At 48.7% G+C, this 19,685-nt stretch overlaps 4 protein-coding genes across 4 annotated transcripts; 2 read left to right on the plus strand and 2 right to left on the minus strand.

The window, feature by feature from the left end:
- Positions 1–1,416: 1,416 nt before the first annotated feature.
- Positions 1,417–5,228, plus strand: BP5553_06142 (uncharacterized protein; the record flags this gene model as incomplete). Its single annotated transcript, XM_032014765.1, has 11 exons — positions 1,417–1,623; positions 1,682–2,597; positions 2,657–3,133; positions 3,500–3,548; positions 3,869–3,937; positions 4,154–4,207; positions 4,260–4,291; positions 4,342–4,393; positions 4,444–4,507; positions 4,562–4,709; positions 4,756–5,228. 11 exons carry the CDS (start codon positions 1,417–1,419, stop codon positions 5,226–5,228), a joined length of 2,541 nt encoding a protein of 846 aa, XP_031869446.1.
- Positions 5,229–9,041: 3,813 nt separating this feature from the next.
- Positions 9,042–11,433, minus strand: BP5553_06143 (uncharacterized protein; the record flags this gene model as incomplete). Its single annotated transcript, XM_032014766.1, has 4 exons — positions 9,042–9,954; positions 10,002–10,817; positions 11,011–11,217; positions 11,282–11,433. The coding sequence occupies 4 exons, from the start codon at positions 11,431–11,433 to the stop codon at positions 9,042–9,044; spliced, it is 2,088 nt and encodes a 695-aa protein (XP_031869447.1).
- Positions 11,434–13,981: 2,548 nt separating this feature from the next.
- On the plus strand, positions 13,982–16,979 carry BP5553_06144 (uncharacterized protein; the record flags this gene model as incomplete). Its single annotated transcript, XM_032014767.1, has 3 exons — positions 13,982–14,060; positions 14,119–14,973; positions 15,052–16,979. The coding sequence occupies 3 exons, from the start codon at positions 13,982–13,984 to the stop codon at positions 16,977–16,979; spliced, it is 2,862 nt and encodes a 953-aa protein (XP_031869448.1).
- Positions 16,980–18,734: 1,755 nt separating this feature from the next.
- BP5553_06145 (uncharacterized protein) lies at positions 18,735–19,558 on the minus strand (the record flags this gene model as incomplete). The annotated part of the gene is made up of 3 exons (XM_032014768.1): positions 18,735–18,791; positions 18,853–18,976; positions 19,095–19,558. 3 exons carry the CDS (start codon positions 19,556–19,558, stop codon positions 18,735–18,737), a joined length of 645 nt encoding a protein of 214 aa, XP_031869449.1.
- Between the last annotated feature and the right edge of the window lie 127 nt (positions 19,559–19,685).

Consider the following 19,685-nt stretch of genomic DNA (forward strand, 5'->3'; position numbering starts at 1 on the left):
CAATTCCCTCTCTGGTCGGGATTTCATTTCGCGATTCACAAGCCCCCACGATTGCAAGAAACAAACCCTTCGGGCCTCGTTGCCGTGCAATTTTAGTGCGGGGCAACTGCCCGATGCTCACATTTCAAAGGGACAATAATAGCAACAAATGGTCACTTGGTGCCAAATCGGTGGTTTCTATTGATAAGATTGCCCTATTTGCCCACCGTTTATGGGACCCTGGCAGGGGGGAGGGAAATTTATACGGGGTATGTTGCCTATCTGCCCCTTAGCCTGTGGCAAAGTCGAAGGGTGGAGCCCCGAACGAGGATCACCTTTCAGCTCGGCCGCCTACCAGATTTGACAGTCGTTCAGAAATGACGAAGTGTGGAGATGCTCAAATACACTTGCTCTCCGTGCCGTTTGATGGTTCTTCTCGATACTTTCCGGGACCCGCAGAACCCCGTCAGTCCGTCTTTTGAGGACGTACGGAGTAGCACAAGTGCCACAAGTTCGTGACCTCAACCGTCAACGAGTCAACACTTCGGGATCGCCATCGCCACAGCAACTGCCAGTTCTCTGCACTCTGCGCTTCAAACCTAACACCCAGTGAGCCAGTTTAGGCTTTTAGCGCATCATGCTGCGCGAGCCATCTATTGTAGTAGGCCCTCCGATATGAAAGTACAGGTACGAAGTATGAAAAGAGGACTCACGTAAGCTGCTAACCACAAAGAGCAAATCTCGTGGTTTGAGATTCGCCATCTTCGACCCGACATTCATATCTCATTGGTGAAGGCTGGACGGGCTGCATCCCTACAGCTATTAGTTATCAGCCACATCGCCAGCTTGAATCGGCATTCCCGCTCAAAAAGAAAAGATCTTCATCCTGTGGCTCGGGTTGATTTCGGGTATCATTCTTTAGCTAGCCAAGAGAAATAGCCAACGTGGTGTTTGTTCCATCAATCATTGCAAGTGAGACAGAGTGTGTTTGTTCCGTGATAGGTGGGCAGGCAAATACGTGGTACATGAACTGTACATTGTACACTTGTCTGTAGACATTCTTGAAACAATATGTAGGACGACCGCACTTAATGGGCTGCATGATAAGATCCTTCAAGCCTTGATCATCAACAGGTACCCACCCAGTGCCGATAGGTGACAACCAATACAAGCTACTAAAGTAAAGCCGATGTATGATTTCCACGGGCGTCTCCATGAACCTGGCACTTTATGAATTTCAATTTCATTGTTTTGGAATTGTATCTTGGCTGTTGCGTGGCGCTTTAGCACGTGATCCAAACTCGGGGCTCTGCCTCAAATGAATACGAGTTACTCGGATAGGAAGGACATCGCTAATTTCATATTTTGACCGAGATGAGATAAACACGCGTCAACCGCAGCAGTAAGGTAGGAACATCAACACGTGTCTCCGGTGAGATGATTGCAAGATCTGTGACATCCAGAGGCTTCTTACACCTGAAGACGGCCAGAGGAACAATTCGCCCTCACTGGCTGCCAACATGTCGCCTGTACTCAGCTAGGACTGCTGTACCTCACGGACAGATCCATCCCCAATCACCAAAGCCCCAAGGCTTTGAGCTTACTTCTCAAACCACCATAATAGCACCGAGATCCAGTTCTCAAGTAAGCTCGTGTTCATTGTAGTCCCGCTACATTTGTGAACGCCGCTTACAATCGCTAGGCCCGACTTGAGATTTTAAAGGGTTTAGAGCGAACGTTTCGCATTTCAAAGCCAAAATGGACGGAATTCGTGAGGAATCCTCAAGCTTTAGTAATATTGGGGACACCCGAATTTGTGGAATGGCTTGAAGATGATGAATTGATCCGGGATGTTCTGGCGAAAATTACCAGACCGTTGGAGAATCAAGGCGTTGCCCCTATCGAGGTTGATATACTCTGTGCTTGTGTCGATGGGTTAGCTCCCTCTATCGAACTTGCGTCGAGTGTGAGTCAAGTGATCCCCCCACCTCAAGGGCTTTCTTTTCTCCACGGCCGATCAAAAGATATTCTTCCGGGCCTTTGGGACAAAGAGGATTCATCGGCACCGAGTAACGAAAAATTATCCACCCTTACTTTCTCGGGCGGACAAAAGCATCCCATGGATCTCACAGTGCCTTTGGCCAACACCCTATTTACGACCGGGAAATATTCAACCCTCCTGGCATCGAGATGGCGAGCTACGGATGGTTCCTTCACCAAGGTGAAATTCGTAGATAAGCGCCGACAGATCATTAACGTTTTTGATGGCATGCACCAAGACAAAACGATGATGTCTATTCCTGCTATTCCATTGACCCCAAATAGAAGAATTACGGAAGGGCTTGGCAACATCATTCGCAAGCTTGACTTTGGTGCCGGCGGCATTGGACCTGCATCTCGCGAACTAGAAAGTGCGGTCCACGCCTATATAAAGACCAATCCGATGAGCTATGTCTGGGCATTTATCACTCCTAAGGATGTTGCCGAGGCTGGGCCTGTTGATTCATATAATGGACCTTTTCCTGTAACAAAACATACGAATGGGGGCGAGGTTGATCAATTACATCCAATCTACATTGCTCGACGGATTCTTAGAGGCGATATACTTTGTCGTGTTTGTATGTATCCGTTATTCTTGCGATATAGTCCTCAAATGCCATTGTGCTAATCATAACAGTAAGCGGAGGTGGTGGCTGGGGCAACAAGCAGGGCCTGCTCTCGTTGGATCCCCAAACAACATACTACGGCAAGAATCACGTACCGCTAGAGTTTTCACATAGAACTATGGAAGAACAGCAAACCTCAGCACTCGGAATTTTAGCAGAGCCAGGAGCTTTCATCCAATTCTTTACCACCAAACCTGGGAGCAATGAAATTACACGAACTCAAGTCAGCGGGTCAGATCCGTCCGTTCGGAGTGTCGTTGTTGGTACAATTCCCAGCCCGGTGGATGGAATAGCCATGGAGATATCCGATGATGCAAACGATACGATCGAAATCCAAGGGGGCCATTTCGGATGTGTTTCACAGGCCGGTTTATATATCCACAAGGATCGAGAAAACAAGGAGCCGTACGAGACGAAGGTCGACCTCCCGTACTCGTTCTTCTATTCGGGTACCGCATCAGCTTTTCCCCCAGCGCATCCCACCGAAAGTATGCTAGGGAAACAGGAGACCGTTGAGAAGTCTTAGCTGGAAGACAATGGGGATTCAACTATACTGGGGGACTGTTGCCCATGTATGCCTGTACTGCCGATGAGCTGGCAGGGCCAAACTTAGAAAATTACGTCAATGGCTCTACAGCTTTAGGATTCGAGGCCATTGGAAACGCGAGACTTGTATAATAGCTGTTGGGTGCTCAAATACACCCTAGGATTACGAGCAATCAGGGGGGTATGGCCGCTGGATGCTCTGTACCATTCGCTGTAGTATAGACTAAACTTGTAGTAATAATATACCACCAAATTCTTTAAGGTAAAGTGTATATGCTATATCAACTAATTAAATGACAACCGTGAAGTTGCTACAGTACCACTTACCTCAACCCCTGAACCACGTCCCTACCTAAGGTAGGTATGTCGAGGGCGTGTCACGTGCATTTGCGGACCCTCAGGCGGGACTTAATCGAGGTCAGACCCGACTCAGGCACCAGAACCAAAATACGACTTGAACGCATCAATCCTTGATACTTCCATCAACACCCTTTCACAACTATCTGACGTCAATTTACCACTCCTAGCTACATCCCTCAATCCACTACTACCGCAAGATGGACCGCGCACTCGACGAGATCGTGTCAGAACGTCACGTAAGGCTCCTTCTAGCCAGCTCCCGCTCTTCAGCCTCGCAATCGTTCTTGAGAGGATCAAGCAGCTGACGCCCTTTGCAGAGAGGTGGACGAACTCGAGGACGCCGTGGCCCTAGCAGGAATGACCGCAATGAATACCCTCGTGACGGCGTAAGAAAGGTCAGGTCAATCTATCCCGAGGCGCATTTGTTTACATGCTAACATGCTGCGACTCGACAGGTTCATACACCTTTTCCTCCTCCTTCCTCATATATATAATTGTTCTCCGAAACTTCCATGGGCCTTGTTGCAGTCAGATCCACCGCGTTCGACGCTCTCCCAGGCGGTCCAGGAAAGTACATAAATTGAACACATCAGCTAACCCAGGCACCTCTTTGTTTTCGCACAGTCCATCCGAGATGATAGTAGAAACATGGACTCGTATGTTCTCCCCAGCCCGCTATATATTTGGAAAGCTGCTAATTGGCTTCAGCGAGTGGGTTCACGATAAGTTCGACGATAACTGTATGCAAAGCCACTTTGCTACCTGGAATATTACGCTCATATCTACCCAGCGGGGCGCCGACCAGCTCGCGTCGAAAGGCGTTATACTCCTGAACGATCCTCGTATGACAATCCTCTCGAGCTTCACATTCATGAAGCTAACCTCATTCCAGCGAACCAAGCGCGAAGCTCCTTGTCGAAAATTTACATTATGATTTGACGGAGGATGATTTAGATGTATGAAATACCCTCCAGTAGCTGGTTGTACATGGATTCTTATGTTGTGCGCAGGATCTTTTCAATCGAATTGGCACCGTCCTCAAGTTATCACTTGTGTACGACCGCGCTGGCCGATCTGAGGGCATAGCTTATGTGACCTATGAAAACCCTCAGGATGCAAAGCGGGCTATTCGAGAATTTGATGGTGCAAATGCAAAGGGTAGGACAATCATGAAAGTATATCGTATCTCTCTAATATCTCCTAGGTCAACCAATTCGTCTCATCTCCATTCCCTCAGGTCCATCCGCTGGCCGCCGAAACCCCTTCAACTCGGTCGTTGTCCCTGGCCGTTCATTGGCAGATCGTATCACAATGCCACCAGGCAGAAGCCGATCCGATTCGCCTGTCCGCCATTCCGATGTCAGTGGACCGGCTCCAAGCAATGTCGACCGATATGTGCCAGGCCGTGGTACCCGGTCTCGCAGCCCTCAGCCCCGCCGAAGAGATGGGAGACGACCTGGTGCTAGGAGAGAGCGAGGAGAGAGACGTGGCGGCCGTGGTGGAGGTGGAGGCGGTGAACGAATTGCTAGAGATGGCAGACCCAAGAAGACGCAAGAACAGCTCGATGCTGAGATGGAGGATTATTTCGGAGGCGGCGGCGAAAAGCAGAACGGCAGTGAAGCTGCTGCTGCTGGGGCCCCCGCAGGCGGCGAAGATGATATTGAGATGGTGGAGTAAAGGCAAGGCGATTTGTACGATTACAGTGGCTTGGAAGGGCTTTGGTTTGGGACCACACCGTTGACCCTGCGCTGTATCTCTATCTGTGGCGCAAAAACCTGGTCAACAATGGAAACTCTTGTTTGAGATGCTTTAATTTGGCTCGTCACGTTGTTGGCCATTCTTCCCTAGTTTAGGCTTGGTATTTGAGACATCTAGGTAGGTCTCAGATTCCCCCCAGGCACCAGATATTACGCCTATAAATGCTCTTCATTTCCAGCACCTGCCAGCAGCTATCTAGTGCTATCCAAACCCGTCGAGTATTTCTCCTGATTCAACCTTCTCCTGACTCTAGATCCATGTATACTTCCTAATGTCCCTCAGGCAAACATTTCATTTGAAATTTTATACTACTTATCTATGAGTGTTCCATCTCCCTCCCTATCTCTAAACTTCCTTGCCTCCACCAACCCCCTATAAAATTTGAATTTATGCTATTCTACGTCATTCCTACGGCACCATATCTACTAAATGTTTATCATTATCTTTGTCATTTCCTACCCCCTCGTTGCCATGTCTTGCCGAACAACTACATGCACATAATGTAACAAAACAAACAGATACTGAAGACTGGAGAGAGCGGCGAGTAAGAAACTACCCAGCTAATGTTTTGTCGTGGCGGGATAGGACGAAGAGGTGTCCGCTGCTACTGTATGGTAGTCGAATAAGTTGTTTTTCCTTTTACAGCGTTGTTACAGGACGAAAGTTTCAAGGATAAACGAGATATAGTAGAACCTCAATATATCAATACACTCGGGACCGGGAGTATCGTTACAGAGGAGTTATTAATATGACTAGTATCGATATGGAGGTTCTACTATAGTGTGGAAATTTTACTGATTTACACAACGAAATCAAAATCAAGACTAAGTTATTAGGATAGCGTATGAGTTGGCTTGTTCTCTTTACCCATACTCTTGGTTTTATCGAATGCGGTTATCATATATGACACTTTCTTGTATAAGGGATTTTATTTTCCTCGAAGAAACACATCTTATACATGCAAGAGAAAAGAGGCGTTGGGTGGCGGTCTTTTTATTAGCTAGGGGAAGAGCGAGCATGCTAGATGTAGCTTAATTCTTAGTGTACACAGTGCTTATTTCTAGGTAGACAAGTGTTTCCTATCTAGCCAAATATTGCTAATGAGTATTTTTCTCTTGGACCTACAGCTTGCTAGCTATCTTAACTCCATGGACACATTATTTATCTTAACATCCTTCCACCACCCAGGAGCCATTACAACAACCATGATATCTTCTTCATAGAATAACCATGAATCACCCACCCACCTTCTTTCCTCGATATGTCCCAAAAAATTGAATAGATGACACATCTAAACTGAACAAGTGTTATATACGTAATTCAAGTGACTTGTTAAAATAAATAACTAGGCACGATTCTTCGAACCCAGGGGCACCCACCATTAAAAGCTTGCATATAACCTAGAACGAACGACTTTAATGGTCCCATTTGCTTCATTATTACTCAGAAAGAAACCATCACAGGGTAAGTTCCGGAGTAAAAATTTATCTCCCTATTCTAATCAGAGTGTTAGAGCTGAACTTAAGGCCCCATTCGATTGTTAAATATTTATAAAAAACTAAACAGATAGGTTTTAAGAAGCCTATTTATATATCGAGAGCGTGAGATACCAATATCTCGTTTTTAAGTCCAAACGAAAATCTGTTAATAATATACCATATGCATTTTAAATTAAAGAGGTAGAAACTTAAATATACATAAATACATTAGGCTTGCTCTAGTATCAGTAGTTAATTTAACCACTTCTCCCGGCTCCTATAAAGTTTATATCCCCAAAAATCTGTATGAAATACGCTGGTAGGAGGGGTGGGGAGGAGCGGGAAATAAACCCTCTATGTATACAAGGGAAGCGGGTGAGGATATGTGCTACATAGGATAGTAATACAAGAGCTAGAAAGTTGTAGGATAGTATTTAGAGATCTATGCTTTAAACAAAATGGGTTATAAAATTTAAGTTGACCTAGGCAGTTTGATAAATATACTAGGTGAATACTAATTCATTCAGAGAAAGGAAACTTTCTTGCCAGAAGACAAAGTAGAGGCAGGTATAGGGTTATAATAGAGAGGGGAAACATAGGTTTACAAATAAACCTAGGGCGAGAACCCTCTTTTACTAATGGATCTCGTCAACCTCATAAAATGCCCTAAAAATAACAGGCCCTCCTAACTTTCAAGGAACTGCTCATAGTAAAAATCTTAAAAATAACCCGTCATATTTACTGCATGAAGCATGACTAGCTAAAGGGTCCTGTGGGAAATAGAATCGCTATTATTTCCCCTAGCTGAGTGAGGAGTTTGGGCGCTGGCAATGAAGAGGTTGATAACTAAATTGGCTAGTTTCTAGGCGATTGAAAGCTAAGCTACACCTGGGTAGCAACAAGGCCCTGTTAATCGTGCCGTCGAGCTACCAAATGATAGACAATTGCTTTGGTTGATCTCTGAGGGATAGATGGTTCCCTAGATATAAAAGTAGGAAATTGACAAGAAAGGTCAATATGCATTCTGACTCGCCGGCAGGGTATATAACAGAGTCAAACAAATTCACATGTATCCATAGAATAACAGCGTATCTGTCTAGAAATAAGTTTATAATTATTTTCCCTTCTATTGGTTCTGACATATATGCATATATCTAAGTAATTGTATACACCAAAACCCAACGCCCAAGCCAGATAGCTCGTTGAATTCTCTATGTTAGGTGGTATTACAAATATAGTCAACTACATCCATCTATCCATCCACGTTATTTCAGAAAGTAAACAAGGAACAAGAACTGTAATGAAAATTTGGCAAGGAATGTGATAATTCCACTCGAGTACAATTTGCTTTTCCTCGGGTGGATATTTAGAACTTGGAAGTACGCCTTGGAAAAGTAAAACATCTCCGGACATATTCCAAACGACATCCACTTGCAAAACCCCGCACCGTCAGGCTGTAGCACAAAAGATCTCCATCCAAAAAGGAAGCTCTTTCACCGAGATCCCTTCGTATATCTATGCATACAGTCCTCCTCCTGCCCTTCCTTCCGCTGCAGCCGGGGTAATTCCGGATAATACCCCCTCAGTACTCAAAGGGTACGGAAGGTCGGCAAGCCCCAACGTGCTATGTGCGTGGATGTGCAAGCTGGAGGTACCGTCGGATAATAAGGTAGAGTGTTGTGCATTAGCTTCCGCTTTCCCTTCGGTACCTCCGTAGTTACGCGTACCCTGGCGAGATGGTGTAGGCAAGTTTCAATCCGAACGCTGAAACAGGCGCGATGTGGAATCTTTCGTGTATCGCGACGAAGTTGATACTTCGGGAGTTGCAATATGTAAAAACGTTGTAATACTTTATTGTCAAGCATTTGAGAAATACTGGAAGGTGTGCTTTTTACCTCGGTTGCTCGATGTCGCTTTGCGAGACGGAAGGATTTGTGTCGTTGGACTTGTCATCTGCTTTGGATGCTTGGCGAGATCAATCCTGCGGATTCCTCCTGCAGCGCTACTAGGTAGCTGATCCTGATGGCCGAGAAGGCCGCGAAGAAGGAATTATCTTGCCACATGGATGGGTGAGGTTTCAGAAATGGCCAGTCCTGAGATTCCCCTTCTGTAACCGGATGATTGCGCTCTCAAGAGGGGCTCTCGGCGTCGTCCCGAGCTAATACCATCGTTCTACAGAGTAAGGCCCCTGGGAAAGTCTTGGTGTTCTAGATCTCTCGAATACGATCGTATATTGATTTCCGGATCAGGAAGCTCATATCCATGCTGGCTTCTTGCTATCATCTAGAAGCCCTCGGTCAACATTCTCTCGGGCAGGAAGCTCATGGACCACATCCAGTTCCTCTGACCCAGGAATTCTACCCTGCGCCGGTAATTGATTGGTTGCCGCAATTGGAGTAACTGGGGAACCCTCTAACTCTGGGCTCCTTGTATTATTCCTTTGTATATCGCGTACGCTCAAGTTCCGGGTCGAGCTAGCTCCGATATTGGCATGGTGCTGCGTTGGTGAACCTTCGAGCTCCGGGCTCCTGGTACGCATGACTTGTGCATCGTAATCACTGGGATAATACACTGGGCTGGATGCCATGCTGCGATATGGGCCTGGGTAACCTTCGAGCTCTGGACTCCTCGTGCGTGTTGTTTGCGCGTCGTAGTCGCTGTTCGGGTAACGCACTGAGCTGGATGCTACACTTCCAGAATGAACTGGCCCGGCATTTGGCCCGGAACTCCTCAGTATCGCGTCTGTAGCAAGGTGGTCCTCCCCGTAGAATGACACGGAGCGAGGCCGGCCAGGCGCAGTGGCTCGCGATGCCAGTGAGGGAGACACCGGATATGCCGCCGATGGGGATGTCGAATATGCCACCGAGGGCAAAAGAGTCTTCCCGGGTGGCATTGAGCTAGAAGTACCCGTACTAGCCTGGCTGGCTTTCCGTTGTTGACTTCTCCGACGGAGCATAAACACAGCGCCAACAATAATTGTGATCAACACAAACCCACCTATAGAACCAGCCACGACCGCCGCAATGTTTACAGGGTTCTTTTTATCTGGGACTATGCCGGAATCGGCAGATTGTGGCATGATGGCTTGTATATTCGGTTGGGCGTTGTCATCCCATTTCCGTTGGTGTATGGAGAAGGTTGAGCGTTCGTAGTCTGCAATAAGATATCTAAAGATATTAGCCTTGGTTTTTGCGCGGAATGGAAATTAACTTACGCTTCTTGGAGAAAAGTGCGGCCAAGTGTGGTTTGGGTATTATTCGCAGCTCGTTTCAGGGGAAAGTACCGCGTGGTGTTTTGAGCTACAGGCCAATGGACGGACAGATCGAAGGCTGAGTATGGAAGGGCAATATCCACCATCACCTTTGACGTCGAGTTAGTTAAGGTAAAAGTCACGGTGGGTGACTGAGATAAAAGCTGGGTGTGTAAAGTGTCGTTGACGAGATAGAGCCCACTAGCTTCATCGTAAACGATCCCGAAGGCATCCTCAAATTGCTTGCAGACCTCAACTGGAAGGTACATATGTGAGATAGTCGAATCAATCAAGGCTGAGAAAGGAGATATGCTCAATGCCCGAGTCCCGTCTTTAGATGATGTTGCGATGTGGTTGACATTTATCGTAAGATCTGAGGCGGCATGAGAGTTGAATACAACAGTAAGTGGATTGGGCTCAAATAGCGAAGCATCGTAACCCCCTAGCGTGAGACTCCCAAAATTTTTATCATTGCGGTTTTTGTTCCCAGCAGTGTATCCATAAGAAAGCGATGGGATGATATTCTGAGTCTTCAGAGAGGACATGTAACTTGGAACCGGTTCGTTATTGGTGGAGAAGCTTGTAGCCGCTGGGTTTAAACCGAACAATCCCATAAAAAACTCCTTCGTTGCAATGCCTCCTACAACCTGATTACTCAAGGAGGGAGTTCCACTGTTGGCACCCAGTGAGACATTATCGTAGCCATATTGGGCATTTCCCGTGAGCCCAAGATTCGATTCAATGGCCACGGTAAAAACAGCTGATGTTTTGTTCTTGATCCTGAGCGAGGAAGTTAGTTTCGTTCATGAAATGGTTGATATAAAACATGTGATCAGGTATCTCTAACTAGACGGGCAAACACTACTGGGTTATCGCAAACAGTGGGATATCAAAATGTCTCAAGACAGACCCTCGATATGTTTCGTTATCCCAACATAGACATACTTAGAAATAAAACAGTTTGTTTACTTACCATGATGGGACATACCACGAACGCGAGGCGTTTGTTTGAAAGATGCCCCCACGGCTGTGGTCACAATCCGAGGGATCGTTGGAAAAACAGCCTTCGGACAATATCACCCAAGGTTGATTGCTGGCCGTCGAGGCGAGCACTCTAACATTTTGAGGCGGTGTTCCAACACTGAGCCAGAAAGTCGACCAAGCACCGTCATTCCCTTCCCTGTATAACACGATATTTGTTAGTTGAATCCTCCACGAAATGTTAGGAAATGATTTGCACGTACCAAAGCTGGCTAGGAGGGATCACTAGAGGCGGAGGTCCCACTGCCCGGACTGCGAGGGACGATGAAGGGCTGCTGGTAGCTGCTAGTAACCCACTGGCAAGGCCTACAAGGCGTAATACCATGAACACCGGCAACGGGCCCCAGGAGATCATTTTGCAACTGCAATCATTGAGGTCGAGGGAGGCATCTAGGCTACCATTTTGCAATCACTGAGGGAAGACCGAATGCAAAAGGCAAACAGCCATACTTAAGGCTGCCATGTATGTCAAGGAAATCCTCGGGGGAGCTTGGCAGCCTCGCCACATGGTTTCGATAGGGCGGCCAAATCGGGAAATCTGGGTGAGGAATATGCACAAACTGAAACTAGTATTGCTCCTTCATACGAATCTGACTGGAGTCAGGGAGCCTTAATGTGGGTTAGGGCCCTAGACGCGCCACCTGGCTGGACTCGGTGCATAATTGAGGTCTCCTGGGGTGATTTGGGGGGGCTGTCTGTCTGTCTACAGCCGCGCGGGCGGTCAACATGGCGTTGCATGGTTCGAAGTAAATTGGGGGTCTCAAGAGCCATGGATCCTCGCGGACAAGCCAGCAACACACGTGTCCGACAGGCTCTGCAACGGCTATAGCTGCTTGGGAGACTGGCAAAGGGTAACATGTGTCGTCAACACCAGGGCTGGAGGACAGAGTGGCGCTACTCTGTGATGCGTCGTAAACGGCTTCCAAGCTCTTTCTGGCAAGTCCGTAGCACCATGTAGCTCCTTCAAGTTATTCTCGTTCAGAGTACTGGAGTAGTGGAGCTGAAAAGGCGTAGTAGTACTCCGTATATAGGAAATATGGAATACTTCATAGTCGAGAATTACCTTGGTATCCTTGGTATCTTCCTCCGTGAAGCAGCCGCATCCTTTAGCGGATGGATGGCCTCGTATATTGGCAGATTGGCATTTTCCTCCTCCGAGTAATCGTATACGAAACGGCACCGGGTGTAGTACCCGCACCACCCTGACTCAGCGGCAGGCTATAATGCTATAATGCCATAATGCCATTCACGTTATCAACATTATACGCTCTTCAGCACGCTTAGCTTAGCTAAGTAAAGGGTAGTGGGTGTATTTGATTTGCTGGTTCGCTCTTCTCTTTTTAAGATATCGTGTGTTGATCTGATGCTCTGGATGTCGCATACTCCGTAGGTGTCGTTAGGCATTGCCAGACACTGTTCAAACCAATGCACCTACGAAGTACGTACGTAGTACCAAGGCTACCCTACTCGTAGGTACTGACTGTACTCCGTAGGTAGGTGGATATGTGCCTACAGCACTTCGTTCGTACCTTGCCTAGGTAGGCAAATGGAGTTGCCTATTCCCCCGCCAGGCCGTATCAGTACAGCACGTCGTAGGAAGTACAGTAGTACAGTACTCTGTAGTTGTACAAAGTAGATATTGGCGTTGGCGTTGGCTGGCTGCAGTGGTTGCGACGATCCCTCGCGGCACAGTTTATCTCGCGCATCCTCATCTCCCCGCGGAAACATCGCATCATTACGAAGTATCCATGGAGCCCATTGTGAGAGGAATGGGAGTTGGGTTGAGGCTTGTATGTGTCAATTATTCATGCTGGGTACCCTGTACCAAGCACCTGAGACTGACAAAAGGCTTATCCAGCGGAGATGGACGCCGTTGATGGGATAAGCACAATACTGTAATGCCGCGATCGAAGTCCAGTACGGGTCATACAATACCAGTGTTAGTTATTAGTGCTCTCGCCCCCTCCTCGGCCAACCCCAAAAATACTCCCCGGGGCTGTGAACAACACGGAGGGTTGCACTTCTTGGTACTGGCGCACGGCGCTGGTTGCAAGAATAACATCGCTAATCCCATCCTCGCTGGTGCCCGCGTCGCTCCGCCACGCTTTCTGTTGGCTCTGTCTGCTGCGATTGGCCTCTGCCCACGACAAGACACCGTCGGTCACTCGCCCCAGCGCTCTGAAGGATTCCTTCTCCTGCACGATGTATCCCATCCTTGGTTATTTTGGGAGTCGACAGTTACAGTCGTGTTGGTGTCTGTGTACTGCCCGTACAGGACGAGGAGTACAGTACGTGCCTGACTGTGTTGGTGCCGAATCTGGGAAAACCACAGTTGTGTTTGCTGCTGCGCACACCATCAATTACCCGTTCCAATTCCAACAATGGTCGGCGGCTGCCCGTTGGCTCGGGACGGTTTGGCCAATGTTGCTCGCGATCGCTGCGAAGAATCCAAGCTTCCCCAGCTTGCAACTGCGACTGCGACTGCAACTGGATGATCAGCGAGCGGGCAGTGGTGCATCTAGACTACTGCCCCTCCAACCCTGCTCGCACTTTTTAAATTTGACACTACTACGTGCTCGTACAATGTATATTACTGTTACTTCGCAGAGGGTTCGATCAGTTCTCCCCTGTCCCATGTGGCTAGAGCTATGGTACGGTATGGATCTGCTCCCCTGGCCTGCTATCTTCCTTTATCCTAAGGCTCGGTGATGGCGCAGTACAGTGCTCAGTGTGTACTCCCTGGCACTACTTACTGCACGATATTATAGAAATGTCACCTGCTCCCTCCAAGCTTCCTTCCTTTCGTTCTTTCGCCGTCTGTTTTCGTTCCGTGCGTATTTGTAGTATCGCAGGTACCTCGATGGGCGAGTTGAGTTGAGTCGCAACTCCACATCTCGTTCAATATGTATTTCCTGGCCAGTCTCGCACTGGGAGTAGTGGCTCTCATTCCTACCGCAGTTGCGGAAGGCTCACTTAGTGAGGGTTAGTCGCCATCCCACCCTTTTATACGCGCACGTGAAACGCTTACATATATTTCAAGATGTTTTATTGGGGGCCAGAGTCATGGAGGACATGAGGATGGGGATCAGAGATGCGAATGGGACCGTGCCGGCAGCTGTTGAGGCCGTAGCCTCTCCGGATTGTACGGCTACAGTGGTCTCGGTGAATGGCAAGCTTAAGGCGCCAGTAGGTGGTGCCGATTGCAAACAAACCGTCACTATTGAGAGCACGCTGGAGGAGCCCAAAGCTGTAACCACAGCGGCCGAGCCTGTTAACAACAAGCCCAACCAACCGGCCACTCCCAAACCAGCGGAGCCCTCAACAACCAAGAAAGTAAAGGTGGAGGTGGCCGTGGCCGTAAATGTCAATGTAGTAGAGCCGACTCCCACCAAGGAAGCGCCAGCAGCAAACGCCAAAGCAGCTGAGCCCTCAAACACCAAAGTAGCAGATGCCTCAAAACCATCGGTTGCCTCCCCCAATCAAGCAGCGGTCGTCAACCCAGAAGAGCCATCTCCCACCAAACCAGCAGAGCCCTCAAAGACCAAACCAGCAGAGCCCTCGAACACCAAACCAGCAGATGCTTCAAAACCGACGGCCCCTAATCGAGCCGCTGCCGTCAATCCAGCAGAGCCCTCAAAGACCAAACTAGGAGATGCTTCCAAACCAACGGCCGACTCCCCTAATCAAGCAGCGGCCGTCAACCCAGCAGAGCCGTCTCCCACCGAACCAGCAGAGCCCTCAACCACCAAGCCAGCAGATGCTTCAAAACCAACGGCCGAGTCCCCTAATCGAGGAGCGGTCGTCGACCCAGTGGACCCGTCTAAATCAGCACTGTTATCTACATCATCAGCGGCCGTCAAACCAGCGGACCCTTCAAAACCTAAACCAGCAAAGCGTAAGCCTCTTTCTCTAAGCTCTAATGGCCTTTCATGGTGATCAATTAGTACTCTTACAAATCTAACTGATAAACCAGCCTCTCCAACCTCGCCTGACATCACCACTCCTCAGGACGTAGGAACCGCAAAGAAAGACTCTTCTACTAAACCAACATCCGCCCCGCCAACCCCAAGTGACCCATTACCAACCGCCAAGAAAACCGACTCGGAGACTGAAGTTGTTGTCGTTCCAACGGGAGAGCAAGGAAAGCCCACGGCCTCAAAACCAAACGTCGATCCGAATCCGGACCCGACGTCCAAAGATGATCACCCCACGCCTCCGCAAGAGACCCAACCCGTACCGACACAACCAGCCGATTCCCATACGGCCTCCAAATCACAAGGAGCACAGCCTACGAAATCAGACAATGGAAACCCACCGAAGCCTGGGCAGTCTCAGGGGGAAGGAAACCCGCCTGATGTCCCAACAGGTCCTATTATTATTATTCCCACTAGTATTCCAGAAGTCCCGGCGAACCCTCTACCGGTTACGACCAAGCTCCCTGGGCGGCCCCCTTTTACTCCTCCTACCGGTGATCCTTTGCCCCCCGTTACTCCTCCGACGAAGATTCCTGGGCTCCCTATTAGTCTTCCCACGGAACTTCCTGGACTCCCTGTTACACTTCCTACGGACCTTCCTGGGTTGCCTATTACCGTTCCTACTCTCCCAGCTCAACCAACACAGCTACCTGGAGAAGGGCAGCAACCTACCCAAGAACCTGGTAATGGCCAGCAGCCTGGGAATGGCCAGCAACCTACACAAGAACCTGGGAATGGCCAGCAGCCTGGGAATGGCCAGCAACTTACCCAAGAACCTGGAAATGGACAGCAACCTACACAAGTACCTGGGGACGGGCAGCAACCTACACAAGTACCTGGAAATGGACAGCAACCTACACAAGTGCCTGGGGACGGGCAGCAACCTACACAAGTGCCTGGGGATGGGCAGCAACCTACACAAGTACCTGGGGACGGGCAGCAACTTACACAAGTACCTGGGGATGGGCAGCAACCTACACAAGTGCCTGGGGATGGGAACCAACCTACACAACTGCCGCCGCAAGTCACCCCCCCAGTAGATACTACTGTAGTGCCTCCTGTTACTGAAGTTGAGTCTGCCCCGCCGGGCCCCTCGTCCCCCGATGCCCCATCAAAACCTGTTCCCGGTTCCTCGGCGGGCGAAGTATCACAGCTACCTCCTCAACCTACTGATGTGCCAACAAATAATCCTAAGCCTTCAGATGGAGGGGCTTCGCAACTTCCACCGTCTAGTGCCTCGTCAGAGGTCGCCCCGCCTCCCACGCCCACCCCGCTGCCACCAGCCCCCGTTCTATTTGGATCTGAAACCATAACTAAAGGCCCCTCCGACGGCCTTGTTTTTGGCTCCCAAACCCTCCGTCCAGGATCCGCCATTACGGTCGACGGACAGGAGGTATCTCTGGCTTCTTCAGGAGGTGCAGTGGTCATCAACCCGGCTCGTGCCACACCTTTTGTCACCCGTACAAGTGCTCTCCCCGCGGTAGTAGTCGTTGGCGGATCAAGCATAACCGCAAACTCCAATGGCGGGTTTGTAATTGGATCACAAACTCTTTACCCCGGCGGAGCCATCACCACCGATGGCCAAATAATCACGCTTCCTATACCCGGTGATCCAACGCCAACCATAAATGGAGTTGCTACTGGGCTCTCTACTAGCACTCTTGCCACCATCACTAAACAATCTGTCAACAGCATCGTCATCGCAGGACAAACACTCACTGCTGGTGGCCGCATAACCATCGGTGGCGATGTCGTGAGTCTGGAACCTGGCGGATCAGGCATTCTGGTCGTCGGGACTGTGACTGTCGGCGCAGCAACTCCTACGTCCAAGAAGAATGCTGGAGCAAGAGCTACTCCCATCGGTTCTAAACCAACCGCCGTCCTCCAGGTCGTATCTGTATTAATATTTACTTATTGGTTACACTAAAGCCTTCATTGGGAAGGAAGATGGATGTATTGGAAAGAGAGAAAGAGAGAAAGAAAGATAAATTCCCCCCGCCCACGGGAAAGAAAGCATGCATGCATTGGGCTGGCGTCTAACTTATTTTTTAATACTTTCGGATACCCCATTTGTCTATCGACATGTATATACAGAAATTTCTTTTGTCGCTATATCTTTGTACACCAGGACCATTGTGCAAATAACCCATTATTGATAGTATCAAATACAAATATCAACATCTATTAGTCTATGGGCCATCTTGATTGTGAATCGTTTATTGAGGCTATGGTTAGAATAGCATGTTTATACATATATTACTATGTACTTCGTATAAAAGTGCCCTTATGGTAAAGCTACCATCAACCCCCACCCCCCATCTCCACCTCCTAAAACCCATACCCCGAATTTAACCGCCTTAACGCAAGAAGATACTACCCTTCGAGAAACATGGAAGCCGGCTGCATTCGCCTCTCGTAAACGGGAAATGAGATGCATGCGGGTGTAACCCACCTTGTAAGCAGCCATGACCGCCATTAATCTCGTTGCGATAAGTATCTTAATTTCCGGGCTTCCGTTTCTTGGAAGAGGGTATATACTTTGTACGGAGTATGCATTGTGGAGTTCTAGAACGAGTGGGGTATTTATAGGATGGGCTACGAATAGTAGGGAAGCAGCCTTCTCAAGTCCGTGGGGGTGATGGGACATTTTGAGCATTGAGAGTTGGGGTAAATTAACGGCCATTGATAGGTTGTCCGTATCCCTACTCCTTCCTCTTGTTTATACCTGGGAATACTGCAAATATTTTATGATACTTCCGCAGATTTACGTTTCACGCGGCGGGGCTTTTGATTCCTTCTCCTAGTTGGACTTGTCACAATGCTGCTTTGTACACGCTTGCATTCGGTTTTCCGTGCATCTGAAGAATGACTTATACGTTGTTCTCAACGTTTGCCCTCCTCGAGCATCCCTGATAGCGCCAACAACTGCATGTCTCAAAGTGACCAATAGATTCCTAGTTCCAGCAATTAAGCTTCATCACCATCCGCCCCTACTGCTGCTCAATAGCTCGGAACGGGAGCTATTGAAATTTTAACAAACGAGGTATTATATCTACGGGGTATGGAATATAACGGTTGGGCCAAGGGCCTTCGATGAGATGGGAAGTAAAGGCCCCCAGGGCTTCTAAGGAGGATACGAAAACTGAGGGGATGGAGGGATGGGGACGAAGCAAGGATGAATGAGAATAGTGCTTGTGACAATTTTGGCATTTCGCCCTCCTTTCGTTAGAAATTGGGGAGCTGTGGCAGAAAGGGAAAGGCAGGGCGGGGAGGGAACTTGAACGAAAGGAATAGGAACGAGTAGAACACCTGCATTCCGGCCAAGCAAGGCTGCCTTGCCGTTGCATATGATAATCAAATTGCATTTTGTCACTGGAACTTTGTTAAATGGGCGACTGATGTTTCAAATGTTTTTTTTTTACTTGAGGAATTTGTTTGTTTGTTTTATACAGGAGGATTTATGATAGCTAAACGTAGCAGCCAGCCTCCATCATATGCTAGACCATAGCATATAATCCCACCATCAAGGGCTTCACCTCCAGCAGTGAGCCCGTGGGAGATCTCCTAGCATATTGCCCGGCCTCAGCCGCAATTATGCAAATCATCTGATCTATTGAGCAATTCCTTGCCGGTGCAACATGGCCGTCCCAGTCAATAGACAGGAAAAGAGGTGAGAAACCGCTTAGAAACGGGTTGGTAGGCCGTTGCTGTCGTTGGTGCCACCTTGTCTCTCTGGGAACTGTGTAGAGGATTAGTATGTGCGATGCCAGTATGTGGAAAGTATTTGGGGGGAGACCAACCTCAAATTCTTGCATGTTGCCCTTCTCTAAGATTTGCTTGATGACCTCGTCCTCGTTGTGGGTGCCAAACTCGTTCTCAAGGGTGGCATTTGAGGCACCGTCATATCCGCCTTGCGCTCCTGACCTGGATATCAAAGTTAGCATCAGCGAACTTGTTCCGTATAATGGACATGCTTCCAATACGATGAAAGCTTGGTGAGCAAGCCAAGACCGTGCGGGGTAAAAAAGACAGTGAAACGTACTTGTGTGTGATGAAGACCTTGAATGTGCTCACGATGTGGGTGAGAGGAATGGACTTGTCAGTCTTCCAATCGTTCGCGAGGTCGGGTCTATCAACGAAGACGACAAAGTTGTCGTGCTCGCCCTGGTATTGGCATCTGGTCTTGACTGCTTCTCCGCGTGCCATGGTTGCTGTTGTTTTGGTAGAGGAGTAGTTTGAGGTGAGTGGTGGGCTGAATAGTTTTGTGTAAGTTGTGAGATGGATTGTGGTGTTGTTGTTTGTGGAGAGTGTGTATATGGATTGGAGGTTATCAGGAGGGGGAAGTGTCGTGGTTTTATAGTTTGAGGTGGATGTAGCTGTAGGGAGGAAGGGAACATGATCCGATGTGTCCCCCGCCAGCATTGTCCCTCCACGAAGCGCAAGCACGACGTCATCGATAGGGGGCAGGCGTACCGAAGGGGGCGTGGCGCAAAGCAGCATGCCCATTCTGCCGCTTTCGGCTGTTTAGCTGGTATGCTTAGCAGCGTGCCATGGCTGCCCAGGCTGCTTTATTGATTGGATTACGTTGCTGTTACAGCGCCCAAATACGTCATTGGTTCTGGCTTGCGGGGTT

This window comes from Venustampulla echinocandica (genome assembly GCF_003357145.1).
Source record: "Venustampulla echinocandica strain BP 5553 chromosome Unknown scaffold_3, whole genome shotgun sequence".
NCBI classification, from domain to species: Eukaryota; Fungi; Ascomycota; class Leotiomycetes; order Helotiales; family Pleuroascaceae; genus Venustampulla; species Venustampulla echinocandica.